The sequence below is a fragment of the Coptis chinensis genome, chromosome 2 (genome assembly GCF_015680905.1).
Source record: "Coptis chinensis isolate HL-2020 chromosome 2, ASM1568090v1, whole genome shotgun sequence".
NCBI lineage: Eukaryota > Viridiplantae > Streptophyta > Magnoliopsida > Ranunculales > Ranunculaceae > Coptis > Coptis chinensis.
This window is the reverse complement of record NC_141457.1, coordinates 382,479-404,185: the sequence shown is the minus strand read 5'-3', so window position 1 is coordinate 404,185 and position 21,707 is coordinate 382,479. Positions and strand designations below refer to the sequence as shown.

The following is a 21,707-nucleotide window of genomic DNA, read 5'->3' as shown; positions in this document are numbered from 1 at the left end:
CTCAAAACCTTTCTGTTTAGGCACCCTTATTTTGTTGCACAAACATTAAGCCAAAATGGGAAATAGCACAGCTTATTCTGAGTTATGACGAGCTCAACACTACAGAAAATAGAAGGCTTCAAATACAACTATACAAGTACATCGGAAAAATAAATACAAGTACATCCAAAACATCAATTTACAGGTAAACCAAAGTACCAAACTGGCATAAAGAACTGTGAACCTGAGAAAAGCATAGGCAAGAGGAGGGAAGGATGACAAACTTTGGGAAACATCAATACAACTATACAAGAAGCTAAGCAAACCTTGCAACTTCAAACAATAAAGATAAACTGTACAAAAATGAACTTGAGATAACAAGTCCTACAGCCAAGATACTCTTATATGTAGATGACCAACACTCAACCCTCACTGCAGATCTAAATTTCTAAAACAACTACTACCTTCATGACAGAGTACAAAACTGAATAATCTCTTCTACTTACCCTTCTGGAGTGCGGAGAAAAAGTAGAGCTATATACAAATTTTCACACAAGGGGAATAAGAGCTAAGAAAAACTGCAGAGGAATTAGCGAAGCTTATTCTGAGCAACAGCCTGGCATAATTCATCTTCACAAAATAAGGCCCTATTTGAGGCAAAAGATTTGCATACTGATTTCGGTAAGCCGGGAGGTATGCACTTGGATGTCAATACTGATTCCTGAAAGAGCACAGTAGTAATTTGGCGTATTTCAGCATCCCCTTTGAAACGAGGAGGTCGAGGACCATGTTTAGGTGCTTTTGGAGTGTGAGGGCTGGAAAACAAGAAACCTTTTTGCTCTTCCTTGCTACAATGAACCAATAAAGAAACACAATTAACCATATAATATTCGCAAATATATATATTTTTTTAAATACAGGAAGATTGCGTTGCACTACCAACCTTGCAAAAGGCCAGTGCTCTGTCGGAAGGGGTGTCATTGTTCGCAACATCTCTTGTCGGGAACGATCTGGAGTTGTATAATTGAAATGGAACTGTCTTGCAATAATAACCTGGAAAAAAACAGTGCTGCAAATATCAAAACCTAATTGTTGCGGCCAATAATTTAAATCAAATCATACATAGAGGGGAGAGAGACACTCACAGCCTTTCTAATTTTCTGGGAAACATGAAAGGTAGGCCGTAGTTGATCGTGGTGCAAGTGACAGAGGATTTTAACCTGGAAATACAAAAAGAAAATGACAAATAAACATAAACGATGAAGTATGTCTACATAGACGAACAATGGTAGCTGAAGCATGCCAAAACATATAAGAGGCTTGCATGAAAATAAGCATAAATTGTTATCCTCTCTGTCCATCCACCCACTCATAGGAAACTGATTTTATTAACACAGTGAAGAAACACAAACAGCAATGCTAGCAGCCTAGCATAGATAATAGATCAGAAGAAAATACTATCCCTGAATAGTAACTCAATATACCATGGTTGAACAAAATCTGAGATGCCTAAAGTGTAGTGGTGGGAAAATTAGTTGAAGCAAGGAGTGAAGATTAATGCAACAACAAATTGGCGACCAGAAACGGTCTAAGTTCAAAATTAGATATAGTTTCAGACAGAACAGAGGCAAGCAAGCAAATTAATAACAAAATTAAGATATAAGTTGATTTGGTGATTTGGGAATCTGCTGCAGATATGTAATCTAGTTTGATTCTTCAGTAGTAGCAAGGGATCATAACAAAAATTCCCAACAATTAGAAAAGGAATATTCTTTACACAATTCACATGTCCTAAAATATTCCAATTTCCATTTTACGATTGGATAAATTTGGTTCCTTTCCATTATATTTTTCATTAGATAGATTTATTTTTTTTAATTACACACATAAACCAAATGTTTAGTAAAAAACTCGAATTGAAAGAGGCCTAAAGCAACAATCCACAAAAAGTATATATCTATTGGAAAAAAATCCAATCTTTGAAAACATATATATCTAAAATAGGAAATAAAGAGGCAATATGTTTATACCAGTAAGTCCATGGGAAGCGATTCAAGCCTAGAGTCAGAATCAGAGCCTCGGTCAGCAGCCAAGCAAGGTGTTCGGGGTGTCATGGGCGTTCCAGATTTAGAAGAAGAAAACAGCAGCGGTCCTCCAAACAGAGCAGGGACAGTCCTTTGTGGTGAGAGCAGCATCAGAGGAGAGTGGGCCTCAGAAATAACAGAATCGCAATCGGAATCAGGTTTTGGGGTAATAGTGTCCTCCTGATTCTTCTTATTAGTAGTAGTAGTAGTAGTAGTAGGGGAGGAGGAATCCAAGACAAGAACTCTCTTCTTGGCAAGATCAGTACAAGAAGAAGACTTTGCAATCCTACTGCTGCTGTTGCTGCTGACACTGTAACGAAGAGCTCCGGGCCTCACATACTCTTTCCTACTCCGACAAGTAGTGCTATTCAAAAACCTCTTCTTCTGCTGCTTCCCACTTCGATGATGATGATTCTTCCTTCTAATAGCTGCTTCTGCTGTAGTTGTTGTTTTCTCCTTTGGAGAAACCTTCGCCATTAAATCTTAATAATTACTACTGCTCCTCTTAATTTAATAAATTTGAACATGAACCCCCGGCCGGCTGAGGAGGAAGAAGAAGAAGAAAAACCCTAATAACAATAATAAAAATAATAATAAGAGGTTTTGTGTGGGAGTGAGGGCGGGAGTCTAGAATTGCTGAAAATTTGAATTAATTTCACACATTTGCCCGCCAGATTTTTCATTATTATAGAATTAGTTTCCAAAAAGTGAGACTCGACCGGCCCTAGATTTTTTTTTACTTTACTATCATTGGCTGGAGGCTTACGCGTGTCGTATTTGTGTTCATCCGTTCGATTCCATTGTACACGGACAAAAACCTCTCCTTTCTTTTCGATATCCTTACGTCATTTATTTACGTGTTCCGTTTTTCATATCTTTTTCTAATTTGAAAAGTTTAGGTTTATTTCAGAGGGAATCCAATAATAGATTGGATATGCTCATATGCCCCAGACTAAACAAAAGTGTGCACTTTCGTGAAAACTCTAACAATTAAAGATGCTTCAAAATACCTTACATCTACATTACCATTATCATGACCATGACATGGATAAACATTATTATACACACGTGCACCACCTGAAATAATGCAAATGCCCCCCCCCCCCCCACAAGCCTACAATGATCCATTGACTTATTAACTTACATCACTCTACCTTAGTGAGCGTCTCATTACTACTACTACATCATTTTCTCTGTGTTGCTATTATTAGGTCAAACTTTAAAGTTGCCAGGTCCATTCCATTTCCGACTAGTCGCAGATTCGTATCTAAGATTCTAATGCAATTACCCCCTAATAAATAAAAAAAAGGGTTTTCATATAAACACTACTCATTTTACCAAGAACCCACACGCAAACCACAAAACAAACGGGTCCCAGCAATATGACTTGAAAAAATTAATCTTTTAAAATAATCTTATATATAATGGGAAAACTTGCCCCCTTTATTAGTCCCCGTATTCTCCGTTTTAAACCAATCTTTTAAATCAAAAGGGTACCCTAAAATTTCACCCACGAAATTCCCAATAGCCTTAAAACCTAAGGACATAATGGTCATTTAATCAGTTATTCAGTTATATAAGACATAATGGTCATTTAATCAGTTATATAAGATTAATCTTTTCCAAACAGTGCGTATTTTCCATTTCTTTCTCAAATACAACGCCTCTCGACGGTTCAGATATCCTCCCATAACTTCTTTCTTCTCAAACACGATCTGGCTGAAAAATTAACTCGATCTCACTTCCAAATAGAGACGAAGTTCTATTTTTCTATCTCCTCTCTACCAAAACAAACAAACTCGCCGGTTTTCAATGGCTATATGGTTCAAATTTCTTCTTAAACGCAAAGGTACTATTTTGTTTATTTTTCCAATATTATCATTTATGTAATCTTTCATTCTTGAACATTTATTTCAGGGATCATTCCAATATTATCAACCCTTCCCCAAATTTCTGCTTCAAACTTAAAGGTATGGACTCTGCCTTTTCACTCATAGTAATCTTCATTATGGTTTCCATTTGATTTTAAAAATTATGGCTTCTGGATGTGATACGTTTTGCCCTCTTCGTTATATGCTTGAGCAACATTTGTAGTCATCTTAAGAATGTGTTTGCGTCTTTCATTTGATTACTAATAGTCTGATGAAATGCACGTCTCTTACGTTTATGGGCTTCTTCCCCAAATTAATTTTTCGGGGCTTTGAATGCTTCAGTAACATCACATCTTGGATATTGAATGCTTATTACTACCTTTTCACTTTTCAATGATTATTGGATTTTGGATATTCAGTGTATGTTTCTTTTTTTCGGTTGTGGTTTATGAAGACAGTTGTGTGAAATTCACTGTTTTGGCCTATCAGAATTTCAATTGATAGTTCTTCTAAGAGTATCACTACAGAGCTCTATCACAATTACATATCATATTATGGGTGTTACTTGACTTACTCGGTTTTCCACTATTTCTTGGACTAGGATCCTGTATAAGTGAATGTTTCTTTTGTCCTTTTAAAAAATTGATTGATTGATTGATTGATTATTATTATTTACACAATTTTTGGTTATGCAAATAATTTACATTCGATCAATGTCAAAGTTATGGTTTTTTCATTACAACCCATTTTTTTTTTTCACATTAACGGGTATATTAATTTTTGTATTTCATTCGCTACTTAACCAAAACTGTTGGTGGTTGTCTACTTCTATTTCCAACTTCATATTTGTATCTTTCGGTATTTGTAAAATGGTTTTAATTTCAATAATTTTAATCTATTACTTGTCTCCATTTTGCTATTTCATGATTATGTTTTGTATTATTACATGTTGACTTTTTCGTTTTAAAATATTAGTTTGATTAACAAAAGGATAATTTCTTTCAAACCACTCTTAATGAGATACATTTTTCATTCTTATTATGTTTATTTGTTTCCGCTCTGTTTTTTACTTTTAAACACATCAGTTAATAAAACTATTGCACCTCACATTTAATTTTCTTAGGTTTAAAATTATTTTATCACTTCTATCCTAGGCTTCCCTCACAACTTCTATGTCCACTTCTTTGCTAAGATTTTTAACTTCAAAAAAGTTGCCGGACATTTACCCCTATGAATAATAGATTATGTTTGTTTTACATTTTGAGAATAGTACCATGAATTTTGTACAATAGTGTGTATGTGCACAACGTGGAAGGAGTAATGAGTGGTATCATTCTTATTGGTTTCATTATTTTTGAGTACCCTTATTTTTTTTTTTTTTCATCAAAGTTCCCAATTTTGTGGTTTTGTTGTTGTGTCATTCTTGAAGGACTTGACTCTTAATGCACCTTATATCGTTTTCTTTTGTTGATGACATTCTATGCCGGGCTGATATTATGGTTGAACAGACATTACTACAATCAATAACATAAACTAACTTGATGAGAAGATGCTTCTAAATTTTGACAAGAAGAAGTGGCGACAATGAGCATGTTATTGTGTGAACGATTCTCAATGAAGTAGACCAGGCCAATGAATGCACTAAGAAGAACCTAATCCAATGTGCACCAAGAAAGATTTTATACCTCGGACCAAATGCCAAGATGAATAGTAGATAAGAATGAAGATGTTATATCTGCAATGATCTAAATTAAAAAGTATATTCTTGCACGAGAAACCACTAGGAGGGAACGTGTTGGATCTAAAGATTTGAAATGTCACCAAACAGAAATATTTTCTGTTTTCATGGACATGGACAACCTATGTAAAGTTTTCACACTCAAGAGAAGTTGGTCTATTGTATGTCTTTCCTTTTTGTTCTTATATCCTATTTTCAAGAAATGATAAATCATAATAAGTTTGACGCCTTCCTATATAGCATTGTTGAAAGTTATATATGCAGTTTTTTATTTCGTGCTTTTTGTTTCCAAATGAAATACAAGACTATCACATTAATTTCAATGTCCAATTTGCTCCATTTTTCACTAATTGATACCATCGGACAAATATGCTTTGCAAGATGTGAGCGGTATGTATTGACCTAACTGACGTATTGTTTATGTAATCACAAATTAAACTTAACTTCTATGTGAAGTAAGAGTACTTCCCGGTTTTAGATAAAAAAAATGCCCAATTGGTATATGAGGTAATATGTAACCACTCATCTGCATTGTGAACCTGCTTCTTACACATCAAATTGCATCGTTTGCATTAGTGCAAGCGTGTAAGAAGATTAGTGATTCTACTTTATAGACCAATTTTTCAGACCCTATATGACCTCTTACAAGGAAAGGGGGTTCTTATTGCAGTCGTTACTCTTTAACTCTTTAGTGATGACGATACTTGCTTCCTATCACGTGCGTAGCACGTACCCTTTACTAGTTTATTAATAATCAAAACACAAATTTTCTTTTACGAAATTTTTTAATATTCAAAATCAAACAATAAATATTTATAAATTTTATGATTAATTGAAAATACTCATTGATTTTTTTTTTTTAAATTACTAAATTATAAATTTTATCAAAGTTTGGAGGAACCCCAACATGAAAACAATTAAGTAGTCTCATAATAATTTACGAATCAAATTCATAATATTTTCTCCACATTATTACAATTGAAATCAAGTCCAAAATTTAATGAAATTATTCAATCACGCATTTGAATATACTCATTCGTTCAATTTTATGGAAAATGATTAAAATTTTGAATTTTGTCAACATTGAAAATGCGCAGTGATTCAATTGAAGGCAAGATAAAACTAAACTAATACAAAATAAACAATTCTTTTTATTAAAAAAAAATATCTTAAGTGGTGTCTATTCAAATTTCAAGTGGTGCCCATTTGGTCTCAGAATCCGTTTGGTTTTGTTTTGGATGTAGGCAGCCCTTGGTAAAATAAGTGGTGCTTCAAACTGTAGTTCAAGATTTCGAAATGTTTGGAATTCCAACAACTCCAAAAACCATAGTTCCTATTGGTATTCGAGTACATTTCTAGTATATTTTTGAAATTTGCAATTTTTCGATACTTAACAGGTGATTTTGAATTTTTCAAAAATTAAAATATTCGACGAAATTTTGAGATTCCGTTTGGGATCACGAACTGTGAATAAAACACTCGCCTTCGCCAATAGCTGTGATGTGATTTTCATTACAAAACCTAGCTAATTTGTTTTAAGTCTTTTAATTTCATTTTAAAATGATTTTCCCATTGAAAATGTGCATGTTGCAAAAAATTTGATAATTTGGGCCATTGAAAACTAATTGTGTTTATAATTATATTTTAACTAGGACTTATCAAGTCGAGTGGCTCGCAAGCTACTAGCTTGTGTTTTACATAAACTATACACTTGAGATAATGGCTGTAATAGTTTTGTCGAATTGTTTTTTTTTTTTATCTGGTAAAATATTTTCATTATCAAAAGACCTAAGTCAATTGTTAAAGGGACACGTCTCAACCAAATAAGATACAAGGGATTGTTAAGTGAAAACCTCAACAATATGAACATGGGCTCCATCGCCACAAAAAATCAAAACAATTACCCCAAAGGAGACAAGGCCTCATATACTCGCAATAAGGGTGTCCCAATTAAACATACAATCGGCGAACGTAAATTGCTTCTTGTCCTTACGAACTCCCATCCAAAACCATATAATCCCCTTGATAGCTTGGATAATGTTTCCAATACACAGGTTGCCATCTCTGAAAACCAAATTGTTCCTTGCATTCCATACTCCCCAAATAACTACATAAGGCAAGAGTTTCCACATAAGGGTAGTGAATCCATTGTGTACAGGTGGAGGCCATTTCTTGAGGAGGTGGCAAATCGAATGAAAAGAGGAGATCGTGACTGGAGATAAGTGACTCCATACTTGAGTTGTGATAGAGCATTGGAGGAAGAGATGTAAGATTGTTTCCTCCCCATTCTTACACATAGCACATCTATTCAGAATCGACATGCCTCGAGTGATTAAGTTATCCACCATCAGAATTCTTCCTCGTAGAGTGCACCAGAAGAAAAACTATGTTTTATATGGGATCTTAACCTTCCGAACGATCTCATATGGAAACGGAGAAGTAATCTCAGCACCATTTCTACTAGCTTTGAGTAGTTGACGATAGAAGGATTTGACTGTAAAAGTTTTTTCCTTAGTCCACTTAATTCCACTCCCAATAGTCATCCCATCCCCAATATGAGCAGTAGAAATAGCATTAGTGAGTGCATTGAGAGAAATTGCTTTACTCTCTCGGATATTTCGTCTACACACTTACAGGTTCCACTTAACACCATTCGCGTCCATATACATATGGTCCATGACTGTGCCCTCCTTCAAAACTGCAAATCTGGAAAATATTCTGAAATCGCAAGGGAAAAGATTCCTCGCCACACCAAACATCATGCTAAAACCTGGTATTATTTTCCTGACCAACACAGTAGCTAACACCACTGAAGAACAATGATTTAGATGCTAAAATGCCTCTCCAAAGACTACAACCATAAGTGGTTGTCACGTCAAGTGGTCTTCCCCCCATGCTTTGAAGGCCATACTAGGCAGTGATAATCTTTCTCCAAATAGCTCCATGTTCAGTACCAAACCTCCATATCCACTTAGTTAGGAGAGCTTGATTCATAAACTTTAGATTTCTAATGCCCAACCCACCCTCCTTAGTAGGAGTGCAAACCTTCTCCCATGTTAGGAGATGGAATTTCCTCTTTTCTTCACATGAGCCCCATAAAAAATGTCGCATATATAGTTTTTTCAGGCCGGTTCGCCACACTAGCTGGGATGGTTAACAGAGAGAGATAATAGATCGGTAGATTAGACAAAACACTTTGAACAAGGGTTAACCTCGCTCCTTTAGATAGGAGCTTACGCTTCCACCCACATAGTTTACTATTGAAAGCGTTCACAATCGGATCCCATACCTTGACACTTTTGTATTTGGCACTGAGAGGAAGTCCAAAGTACTTGCAAGAAAGTGTATCAATATTACAGCCCATGATGTTGGTTAATATGTTGATATTAGTCACTTCACCCACTCCAGTGATGGAAGACATAGACAGATTAATCTTTAACCCCGAGACTGCTTCAAACATAAGGAGCAAATATTTGATCATGAGCATAGCGTTTGGAGTGGCTTCCGTCAAGAAGAGAGTATCATCTGCAAATTGGAGAATTCCAATATTTAAATTTTGAAGCCCAATAGATAAACCTTTCAACATGTTCAGCTCCATAGCTTTTTTAGTCAATCGAGCCAGAGCTTCCATCACCAAAATAAAGAGAAGTGGTGAAATTGGATCTCCTTGCCGATGCCCTCTCTGTGCTTTAATGTTGGTATCCGGTGCTCCATCCACCAAAATTGACAAATGAACCGTCGAGACACAAATACGAATCCATTTCCTCCGTTTCGCACCAAACCCCATCCTTACAAGAGTGTAATTCAAGAAATACCAATTCACATGATCATATGCCTTTGTAATATCAACTTTGCAAAGGACCCCCCCGTGTATCTTGTCGCAATATGTAGTCAATACACTCGTTTGCTATTATTATAACACTATCGGTCAACCACCCACAAAAGCACCTTGATGACTATAAATGATTTTGGAGAGAACGTCTTTTAGTCTTATAAATATAACTTTAGATAGAATCTTGTAGATACCTCCAATCAGACTAATGGGTCTATAATCACTCAACCCAAGAAGACCTTGCTTCTTCAGAATCAAATAAATGTAAGTGGTGTTGTTACGCCAATCTATGAATCCTGAGTCTTGAAATTCTCTCAATGTTTCCATTATATATTATTTAAATATGCCCCATAACCTTCTATAGACAAGTATAGGGAAGTCATCTAGACCCGGAGCTTTATCGTCAACCATATCCTTAAGAGCTTCTAAGATATCCCCTTCCGAAAAATCTCTTTCCAGCCACTGACTATGGGTTTGATCAAGCATATCAAAATATAGCCCATCTAGCTAAAGTCGTACCATGTGTGCGTATTTGAAAAGGTTGGAGTAGAAGTCTTCTCAAAGTGTTCTCTAATATGTTTGTTATCTCTACAAACAGTGTCATCAATCAACATATATACATGACAAACTATTACCTATGCTTCGCATACTGCCCGTTTTATGGAAGAATTTAGTATTGTGTTCTCCATCAATAGCTAATTGAGATCTGGACTTTTGCCGCCAACTAATTTCTTCAATTTTTAGTAACTTATGGAGATCCCTTCCCAGATTAGCCCTTTCGATCATCTCATCACATGACAAATCGTCGTTCTCCTCTTTCTTATCAAAGTCTTCTATAGCTATAATCTTAATCTCAATCTTCCGGTCTACTATCCCAAAGACTTGTTTGTTCAATACTTTGAGCCTAGTTTTAAGCTCTTTAAGTTTACTCCACCACACATAGTTAGGTTTTCCATGGACCACAAAAGAACTCCACCACTCCCTCATTTTTTGGGTGAAATAAGGATCCTCCAACCACATGATTTCAAACTGAAACAACCTCGGTTTTCTAGCTACCAGAGTACAGTTCAACATCATTGCTCTGTGGTCAAAAGTAAACTTCGGTAATGCTTCTAATTTTGCATCACTAAAGTGAGTGTCCCACTTTACCGAAGTTATGAATCGATCAAGCTTCGACATAGCTGGGTTAATACGATTGTCTGACCAAGTATAAATAACACCTTCCAAATGATACTCCACCATCTAATAACGATTTTTGAAGTCAACAAACTCCTGCATACCCTTTGTGAATCCAGTTCTCCCCCTATTTTCGCATTCAAATCAAACTACGTTGAAGTCGCCTCCAATACACTATGGGAAGTCAGACCAAACTCTAATATCTTCTAGTTCTTCCAAAAAATGTTATTGGTAACTCTTAACACTTGGACCGTAGACACCAGTAATAAGGCACTTATAATCATCATCTCTAATTGAGCAACTAAAATAGAGAGAGTATCCCCCTTTAAGTTTGTCTTCAACCACAATTTTATTAGAATTCACAGCCATAATGATACCTCCAGAAGTTCGAGAGGGTCCAACCGAAGGTATATAATCCCATTTCCAGTCATCTGGCCATATACCACTGTCCTCGATCACTTTCCGATCAGCAAGTTTAGATTCTTGAATAATTATCACATCACCTTTTGAAAACCTCACAAGTTGTTTCACACTACCCTGAGTTGCTAAATTACATAAACCCCGTGCATTCCAAGAAACAATTTTAATCGTCATTTGGAACGGTGTAGCCCCTAAGAACATCATTGGTATGAGAGTAATTCCTTATCTCAATCTCATCTTCATTCAGTTCATCTGTAGCTTGATCAAATTTATCTCTGCCCAGAGCATACAAAATTTTATGCACTTTTTCTTTACCCATTTTTTAAGACATACCCAAGCGATCAGCTGCAGGCAAAATTACTGTGTTGACCCAACGTTCAACCTCAACATCACTGTCACAACCAAACAAACCTTCTAACAATTTAGCATCTACAAAATTCTCCATTAAAATTCTTTGGTCCTCTTAAGCATTCGGTGGGTTTAAGACATAAATAGAATAGTGCCCGTCACTAGTTCTAAACTGTATAACTGGGGTCGATGGAACTGAAGAGGATTCGCCAATGTTCCAAGGCTCATGTTCAATCTCTTGCGGATTCAAGTTTGAGGTAGCTTTCTCAATTGTTGGACTTGTAGGAACCGTTATTCAGAATGCAAATATTTCTACAAACTGCGAACACCACGTGCAACGGAATTAATGGGTGTCAACGATTTGTGATTGGAAAACATACCTTTGAGAATCAATTTAGATAACTCTGAGAATCCAAGCTTTATCAAATCCGAAATCAACCCCTTGATCTTCTGTTGTATTCCTTTAGAATATATTGGACGTTGTGTGAACAACGATCTACCAATCCTCCTCTTTCCCTCAAGATCAGAAACGACTTTAGATCTACTTTTCTTGCCTTTTTTTTTAGAACAATAAATAGTGAATTTCGGCCAGAGAGAAAGAGTATTATATTTATAGGCTACAACAGGGACCATGAGGATAAATTAGGGTTGGGCCTCCTAACGGGCTTGGGCTTTCTATGTTCTCCCTGAACACACGATCCAAGTCCGTCAACAAATGACTTATTCCACTAAAGGTCATTGTTGCACTACCGCCCTAATCCTAAATTACGTGTCAGCGTTTATGGGCTCTATATTATATGCTCGTTGATTTCCCCGTGTTTAAGATATCGAATGTCCGTTGATTAAGTCAAGTTACTGACAACTACATTAATCAACTTCTTATGTCCTTGAGTAGTACCACTCAACTTCATTGTCATGTCGGAATAAATCCACCTGCAGGGTTTACATGACAATCTTTTTGAGCTCCTCAAGGGGACATCATCAACCCGACTTCTTGCGGGACACATATTCCTTCTATAATCAACAACACACCTTACATACAATGTCATTACCCAATCCATCGAGTTTGTTGATTTACCAATGAATCTCACTGATTGATGATTTAAAGTTATGTACAATGCACGTAAGTGCCCGTTATTATATCCGGATTAGGAGGACAAACATCCATAATAACAGAGGCGTTTGTTCTCTTATATAGTCAGTATAATGAGAAACAACCTCACTTGGTCATGTTCAATACACACAAAGTGTACTAGTGTAATTCTATAGTCAATATATACTAATACCAGATTATACTACAACCGTACTAATGGTTTGTCCAAATCCATATAGGTTGCGAACGATTACTTATACTTTATAAGGTACTAATGATATGATATTCTGTGTGTTCACACTATATCATCTACACCATAAAGTATTAGACACATGCATATAACTAATAACATATATAATATGCATAACATTTGCCCATATGATTCTCATTAAAAATATAAATAATTTGAGTTAATACAAAAGTAATGCTTTTAGTATATAACCCTATCAGGACTGCGATAATGAGCTTGATCTTTCTCATTTGGAAGGGGTCTAGAAAGCTCCTCAACTTCGACAATCGGCGCAAGTTCCATATCAGAAATTGCTCTCCTTTCCCATTCTTTCTTAGACAAACTCATCCTCTTATAGGTAGCATCAGCGTTACCAAGATATCTTTTGGAGAGAACCAAATAATTTCTGAATAAATTTGTTGTTCTGCTTCTGTTCGATCGAGGAGTATTACTTAAGTGAACTAGTCTTGTTTCTGTCATCGGGCCATCCTGATAAGCTATTGGGTTTTGTGTGACCCTAGGCTGCTATATTGGACCTGGAAGTGGGCTTTATTGGTTCTCTTATGGCGATGCAAGCATTTCAAACCGATTTTGTCTCACTACTTCAGCATAGGATGGGTTTGGGCCTTCCCCAAAAATGTTTGCCAAAAAGTGACAAACTGACCTCCCATTTGGAATTGAACGATGATAATTTGAATTTTGAACTTCAATCCCCAGTTGTCCCTCCATTTGTACCAAAGATTCTGTTTGATTGACTCCTTATTGGTGGCCCACATCAACTGCATTTGTCTCATTAGAGTCCATGTGGGACCTTCTTTCCACCTCATCTTCATCTACACCAGGATTTTCTGAAGTAATAAGCTCCATAATTTCCGGTGGTGTTTCCGGAGATACCCGAATCTGATAAGAATACCCTATCTCTTCAAGATATATAATTATAGGAAGAGTTTTTAGGTTAATATTATCAAAAATGACCTTTACATACTTTGAAGAGATTAACAAAAAAGATTCATCAACACGGAACTTTGTACCACATCTATAAGTTAGAGCTTCAACAATATCTCTCTCTTTAAGATGCAGAAGGATCCCCAAGAACTTTACTTCCCATTGATTTGGCTTCAAACATATATTTTTTACTACCCCAAACTCTGGTGTCCATCGTGACAGTTTCACTGTTATCTCATTGATACTCATCTCTTTCAAACTTACCAAGCTTTGTGCATTTTTTTTGTTCTGAGTTGACCAGAGTGCTTCCCCAGAATCTGTAATATTCATATCTATTGCTCCTACTTTCTCCTCTATCTTTATTTTGAATGCATGCCAATTAGTTATCTTCTTGATGGGTTTCCCAACCACTATGACCTCCCACCATGAATAATGTCAGATGATGTTCGGCGTCACCACTTGGAGGACGTCTTCTCCATCCTTACCTTTTTTCAATAGGATATTACCCTTATCCTTATTATAAATTACTGTATTTCGCTACGGAGTTTGAATAGAGGGATTACTTGTAACATTAGCCCTTGCCTGCGAGTGATTTGGATTCTTTCCCGTAGGAAAAATATCCAAAATACAAACCCCCATTTCAGCCCATCCTTCCTTATCCCTTCCTGCCCAAAATCAGATCGATTTGGTAGTGCTTCTATTTGTCTTACTAAAGAAGATAACCTCTAAGAAAAGGCCCCATCTGTTCTTCCTTCGCAGTCCTAACACCGACCATTTATCATCTTGGAACCTCAAATTCTGATGTACTCCCAAACTACACTAACATAAGTACTTACCTAAACATTTGCCTCTCTCGTCGGAAATTTATGCCTTGTACACCCCATTCTGCCCTCGTTTTGTGACTAACATCCCTTTTTGCCTGGGACCCCACCATGAAATCTCTCAAACAAACGATTTTGCCTCCACCACTGCAAAGCTCCGCCTCCTTGGTTCAGATATACAGTTTGGAACTCCTACTCCACCACTCAAACGATGCCCTTATCAAATCTTATATGACAGTTCCTTGTTAATTAACGAAAGAGAATCTCTAGATTTGTCATAGGTCTAGAATTCTAGACTAGATACAAGGCCTGCAAGCTCTACGTCTCTACCACAAATTATGCAGATACAAGGCTTGCAAGCTCTACGTCTCTACCACAAATTATGCAATTGAAGACGAAAGCTTCCCTTGATGCATAGAAACAATTTATACACAAAACACACGAACACAAATCAAATCAAGCATTGAAACAAGTTGTCTAATTCAAGCTCGAAGTTTTGAATAATTTGAAAACAAGTTCGATGAGCGGAGCTTGAGCACGAAATAAAACTCGTATAAATTGTGATCTCCAATCGAGCTTGTCACACGTACTATTACGTGAAGTTTGGCTAGACATTACTAGTGTTTTACCATGGGTGAAGTATGTAACAAAATTGGGGTACGTGGCTTAGGGATTATTGAGTGGTAGAGCGACCCATATTGGGTACAAGACCTATATATTAACTATGCAAGTCTTCTTGGTCTTATCGATGTATGAAGTAATAGTGGAGTCGAAACTGCATCACTAGTTTTGATATTCATGCACTCGCACTTCATTGCGATAGGATTATGTACGACGTACATCAGTGTAAGAAGAGACTTGTATAAAGCATTCCAATATAACTTATATATGATGTTGTTGTTGTTTTTTGTTGTGTGTGTTTATTTGTTTTTGTTTTTCAATAATTTATGTGGTCAACTAGTTTATTGTCATGTGTCCACACATATTAAATAGACAATAAGGAGATTAACTAACTGAATTTAATTATTTGTTAGTATATAGCTTGTGCCCACGACACTGTTTCAAATTATATCCAAAAGAACTCAAACCAACCGAATGATAAAAACCCAACCCACAAAGCAATCATTGTTGACCAAATCAACAATGATCTAATACTCATTCAAATTAACATTTTAATCTGCACATATCATATAAGACTTTGGATATGTCATGTCATAACCTGTGAGAAACATTTGTAACCGTCGAATGAGGCCCCACACCAATCATTTTTATTAAATAGATTTTCACCGATCTATAATATTAAGGGGCGCGGTATTGATACTCCCGTAAATGGGACTAACACCCCTTTGAAAAAAAGTAAAATAATAATGACTATTTCTTATATGTCATTTTACACCCCACATGTCCATAGTTTTACGGCAGGCAGTTGCCGCGAGATCGCATAATCCACGGAATTGGGTTGCCGCGAGATCCAATATCCTATGGCAAGCAGTTGCCGCGTATATATATATATATATATATATATATATATATATATATATATGGAGGATAGAGCCACAGGTACTGTAGCCACATTGTAGGCACAGCAAATCCCGGCCCTTTATCTATTCGAATCCAACGGATGTGACATAAAGTCTTTCTCCAGCAATCTCCAGTTTTAAGTGAGAAATAAGGGAGGGTATTTTTGGAATAAAAATTTGACTGAAACAAAAACGAAATCATTTTCTCCCAAAAATTTGGTCGATCTCTCTTCCAAACATTATCTTCTTCACTCAACCACTGACTCTCTCTCCAAAATCAGTATACACCACCCTCTCTCCACCATTCCAACTCCCTCTATCTCGCTCAAGAGTAAGCGCTGCAACTCTCTCTCCGAATTTCAATTTCACTTTCAATTTGGTGGACTGTGATTTCAATTTCAATTCCAGATTTGGGGATTTCCTTCCTCTCTTTCTTCGTTCGAATCAAGGTGAGAGATTCTTGGTTTGATTTTTTTTTCGTATATGATGGTATCAAGGATCAATTTGGAAATTGCAATCTGGATTTTGATATATAAAGCTCTTGTTTAGGTGTCAAGGATATGATGGTGTGAAACAGGATAGAAATCCAATCATTTTTTTCTAATATATATTGGTTTTGAAAAAACTAGAGTTTTGGAACTTGTCATTATATATGTATGGGGTGTATATGGTTGAATATTTGTTGATTTGGATGATGACACAAAGGTTATTTAAAGGAACATGAAGAGGGTTGGTACGTGGCTGATTAAAGTTTTGGTGCTTGAGTCTATGTATATACCCTTGTTTTGTATGGGGGCTTGTGGCAGGAGAACTTGCTATGGGACTTATCCTTCTGTTCGTGTTATGTTATCATGCTACCATGAATATAGTTCTTGTGCTTATGGTGCCCTATGATATAAATATGATTATGTTGGTTTTATCTAGGATTAATGAATTTATTTTGTATTTTGTTTAGCTTTCCTAAGTGGGTATTTAGGAGGAAATTTAAAGCAAACCTGAATGCATATTGTTCTTGTTTGTTGGTTTTTGATTTTGAGTGTGGTTTGTTGATTTAGAGTAATTGATATTGATTTATATGTTGGTTTGTAGGTTTGGCCATAGGTGGAAAGAAATTTCTTTAACAGGTGTGGTGATTCCACTCATTATTCAAAGAAATGTCGCTCGGTGACCACACTGTGTTGTATTCGACGAGGAGGAGAACGGAGACGAGGACACAAATGATGACGAAGATGATTGAAATTGTTTGAAGCTTGTATTTTTTGTATTAGAGTGTTGAACGTTGTAACTTGTGTTTGTCTATTCTAGAGTGTTATTGGATCTTTTGTGACTGTTAGTGTTATGGGATTATTTTTAGTTTACTTGTTTGTTAAGGCAATAAAATCTTGTGTTTGAGCTTGTGATTGTTACAGTGTTATGGGGCGGTTTGTGACTGTTAGAGCATTGGTTTTAACCTATCAGAGCTTGTATTTTGAAGCTCAAACACAATCTTGTGACTGTTACAGTGTTATGGGGCAGTTTGTGATTATTAGAGTATTGGTTTTAACTTGTCAGAACTTATATTTTGCAACTCAAAACTGATTTCCATTATATTTGCAGCTCAAAACTGGTTTGCTATAATTGGAGCAACACACAATTAACAACACATGTTAGAGCACTTTTAAGTAAAACATGGCAGAGCACTGGTTTGGTAATCTTGTGATCTTCACTCTTGTTATTCTAATGAAAATGTGAGCACTTATATTCTACACTTGTCAGAGCACTTACCTCAACCTGTAACGGTAGCTTCAATACCGTCTCCTCAAAACACGTTAACCTTAGCCTTACCAATTCAACACCCGAGAGCAACAGCTGTTGTTGGTGGTGGGGGTGGTCGTGAGGATTGTTGGAGCGAAGGGGCTACCTCGATACTAATCAACGCATGGGGGAAAGGTATTTGGAATTAAGCAGGGGGAATTTGAAGCAAAAGCATTGGAGAGAAGTAGCTGATATTGTGAGTAGTCGTCAGGACTATAGTAAGCCTGCCAAAACAGATGTTCAATGTAAAAACAGGATTGATACCTGTAAGAAGAAGTACAAGATTGAGAAGGCCAAGATTGCTTCCGGTCAAGGTACTAGTAAGTGGATCTTTTTCCATCGGCTTGATCGACTTATTGGTCCAAATGCCAAAATCAATGCTGGTTTGCCTACCACATTGATAACTGCTGGTTCCAAGTTCCACAACAAATATCAGCAGCAAGAAAAGCAGCCGTGGCTACGGCAACACCAACAGAAACAGCAATTTCAGATATCGGGATCACTGGACTCAAGTTCATCATCTGAGGCGCCACCTTCACCAGATTCTACAGATAGCTTACCACCTGAGACTGTTAGCAATAAAAGACTGAGGTTTGAAGAAAATGTTAATTCAGAGCTACCCAAGACTGATTCTGGAACCAGTAAGCGCAATGCAGGCAAAGGCAACTCTTGGGCCAATTCTCTGAGAGAACTAAGTCAGGCAATTAGCGAGTTTGGAGAGGCTTACTTAACGGGCAGAGACAACGGCTGCAGCAAGTGGTAGAAATGGAGAAGCAGCGGATGGGATTTGCCAATAATCTCGAATTGCAGAGAATGCAGTTCTTCACGAAGACTCAATTGGAGATTACTCAGCTGAAGCAAGAGAAAAGAGTTGGCAGTAGCCACAATCATCACCATTGCAATAACAACAGAAATAAGAGTGATTAGCTCTCTCTATTCATGGGTGAAAACTCCAAGTGAAGCTTGTACTAGATATAGCATATTAGATTTCACTCTTATTGTAGACCCTTCTAATGTGTGATTGGGCGGTCAGAGCTGTATTTGAAAGCACAAATGTTTTACAAATTCTACCCTTCTATTTTGCAAACACAGGAGCCTTTTCGCTCTCTACCAGTTGAACAAAGAACTCTGAACAGATTGCATGAAAAAATTTCAGAAACTATGATGCACACAATACACACCACTTGCACACAGCAGCAGCCCACACAGTCACACAACAACAACCCACACAGTCACACAACATCACACACCACCAACACGCCAGCAACACACACCAACAGCCCACACAGTCACACAGCAGCACACACAGCAACCCGCATAGCAGCACACACCTACACCACAAGCACACTGCACACACCACACCTACACCACCAACACCACCACCTGCAGTACACCTCTGCACCATCAAAATGGAATTGGATCCCGATGGATTCGAACCATCAACCTCTCAATTATTTGAGCGCTCTGCCATTTTGAGCTTATGGATCCATTGTATCACATATACGCATTAACAAATTACTAGAGAAAACACATGATTAGCCCACAAAAAATATGTAAAGAAGCAAAAAACATATATATATACAAACTCAAGGTTCCAACTAAACCACTACCAAACCTCGACTCAAACATACCCATTTGAGGTAAACTAAGTACAAGATATAAAAACAATGAATACCCGAAGTTTTGTTTGACAACAACAACAACAACAAAATTAGAAAGAAATGCACACAGGACTTGCATCTAACTAAATGGATCATGAAAATTTTGGAATAAGGGGTGACAATCATACATTTGAAAAAATAGCATACACCCATATAATACAAAAGCAAATGCTGAAAAAATAATCCACAAAATCAACATATAACTAACCTTTAAGATCACTAGACCCACACCTTTATTTAGAACCTAGGCCATCCCAATAAGAAACTTCTTACTACATGTAATGAAGGACCTCGCCATGGAAAAATGACTTTTATCATAGGCCACAAACCAACAAGAACAATATGCATTCAGGTTTGCTTTAAATTTCCTCCTAAATACCCACTTAGGAAAGCTAAACAAAATACAAAATAAATTCATTAATCCTAGATAAAACCAACATAATCATATTTATATCATAGGGCACCATAAGCACAAGAACTATATTCATGGTAGCATGATAACATAACACCTAACAGAAGGATAAGTCCCATAGCAAGTTCTCCTGCCACAAGCCCCCATACAAAATAAGGGTATATACATAGACTCAAGCACCAAAACTTTAATCAGCCACGTACCAACCCTCTTCATGTTCCTTTAAATAACCTTTGTGTCATCATCCAAATCAACAAATATTCAACCATATACACCCCATACATATATAATGACAAGTTCCAAAACTCTAGTTTTTTCAAAACCAATATATATTAGAAAAAAATGATTGGATTTCTATCCTGTTTCACACCATCATATCCTTGACACCTAAACAAGAGCTTTATATATCAAAATCCAGATTGCAATTTCCAAATTGATCCTTGATACCATCATATACGAAAAAAAAATCAAACCAAGAATCTCTCACCTTGATTCGAACGAAGAAAGAGAGGAAGGAAATCCCCAAATCTGGAATTGAAATTGAAATCACAGTCCACCAAATTGAAAGTGAAATTGAAATTCGGAGAGAGAGTTGCAGCGCTTACTCTTGAGCGAGATAGAGGGAGTTGGAATGGTGGAGAGAGGGTGGTGTATACTGATTTTGGAGAGAGAGTCAGTGGTTGAGTGAAGAAGATAATGTTTGGAAGAGAGATCGACCAAATTTTTGGGAGAAAATGATTTCGTTTTTGTTTCAGTCAAATTTTTATTCCAAAAATACCCTCCCTTATTTCTCACTTAAAACTGGAGATTGCTGGAGAAAGACTTTATGTCACATCCGTTGGATTCGAATAGATAAAGGGCCGGGATTTGCTGTGCCTACAATGTGGCAGTACCTGTGGCTCTATCCCTCCCCTATATATATATATATATATATATATATATATATTTTTTTTTTTTTTTTTTTTTTTTTGTTTTGTGTTTTGTGTTTTGTGTTTTGTGTTTTGTGTTTTTTGTTTTTTTTTTTTCACTTCAAATTTTGCGTATTAAATACACACGACATATGGATATCTCATTTTCTTTTTTAAAGTTTATTTATACACTCCAAGAACAACACTAAAACCATGACAAAAAATAATATATGATCGAGCCATAATTTTGCTATCTCGCGGCAAATTTTCATATGCTATAAGAAAATTTTGTGATCAAATTAATGAAGAAGAGTTTTGATAATTAACACAAATAAATACTCCATTTTAATAAACAAAATAATCTTGCGGCAACAAACTTTTTTTACAGTGGCTATTAAAAAAAAAAGACCCACGACAACCACTTTCTGTGGGATATGAGATCTCGCGGTAATCCAATGCCGTGAATTGTGCGATTCTGCGGCAGTTACTTGCCGTTAGTGTATTTTGTGTGTTTAATAGAGGGGTGCTAATACCTTTGAATTGGTCAAAGAGGTGATAGTCCTATATTTATGGGGGTGTATAATATTAATGTACTTATGAAATCTCATTTATTCACATAGAAAAACCTTAAAATGAAGTAATATAAAGCTTGTCAAAATTCGGACTTGGGTTTACCCGACCCAAGTTCCAACTGGACAACTGGTGCAGGAAATAGAGGCACTTCAATTTTCAATGCATTCTAAGTGGCGCAAGTAGTAGGTGCCAGACAGTTGATATGCTAGAAATGACAATTTGGCAAATTTGTGAAATTATTGCTACCACCACCTATAGAGTGTAGGTTGTGTAGTTCAAAGCTGTAAATGGGCTCGGGCAGGC

At 36.5% G+C, this 21,707-nt stretch overlaps 2 protein-coding genes, 1 long non-coding RNA gene and 1 pseudogene across 3 annotated transcripts; 2 read left to right on the top strand and 2 right to left on the bottom strand.

Moving 5' to 3' along the window:
• Positions 1-252: 252 nt before the first annotated feature.
• On the bottom strand, positions 253-2,750 carry LOC147514229 (F-box protein At4g35930-like). The gene is made up of 4 exons (XM_086581738.1): positions 2,010-2,750; positions 1,125-1,199; positions 923-1,032; positions 253-827 (listed from the first exon to the last, which is right to left on the bottom strand). The coding sequence occupies exons 1-4, from the start codon at positions 2,538-2,540 to the stop codon at positions 569-571; spliced, it is 975 nt and encodes a 324-aa protein (XP_086437864.1). The 5' UTR covers positions 2,541-2,750; the 3' UTR covers positions 253-568.
• Positions 2,751-10,107: 7,357 nt separating this feature from the next.
• On the bottom strand, positions 10,108-10,746 carry LOC147514228 (uncharacterized). The gene has a single exon (XM_086581324.1). It carries the CDS (start codon positions 10,744-10,746, stop codon positions 10,108-10,110), a length of 639 nt encoding a protein of 212 aa, XP_086437450.1.
• Positions 10,747-16,207: 5,461 nt separating this feature from the next.
• On the top strand, positions 16,208-17,456 carry LOC147514227 (uncharacterized). Its single transcript, XR_015207251.1, has 2 exons — positions 16,208-16,505; positions 17,146-17,456. It is a non-coding gene; the product is annotated as an uncharacterized LOC147514227 (long non-coding RNA).
• A 502-nt stretch (positions 17,457-17,958) lies between these two features.
• On the top strand, positions 17,959-18,926 carry LOC147514226 (trihelix transcription factor ASIL2 pseudogene; annotated as a pseudogene).
• The last annotated feature ends 2,781 nt before the right edge of the window (positions 18,927-21,707 follow it).

What these genes read in the sequence shown, in the direction of transcription:
- LOC147514229 (XM_086581738.1), bottom strand. Translation starts at nt 2,540, where the DNA reads ATGGCGAAGGTTTCTCCAAAGGAGAAAACAACAACTACAGCAGAAGCA. An exon ending in CGCTTCCCATGGACTTACTG is followed by an intron (nt 1,200 to 2,009) that starts GTATAAACATAT and finishes TTGTATTTCCAG; the next exon opens with GTTAAAATCCTCTGTCACTT. An exon ending in CCCAGAAAATTAGAAAGGCT is followed by an intron (nt 1,033 to 1,124) that starts GTGAGTGTCTCT and finishes GTTTTTTTCCAG; the next exon opens with GTTATTATTGCAAGACAGTT.
- LOC147514228 (XM_086581324.1), bottom strand. Translation starts at nt 10,746, where the DNA reads ATGGTGGAGTATCATTTGGAAGGTGTTATTTATACTTGGTCAGACAAT.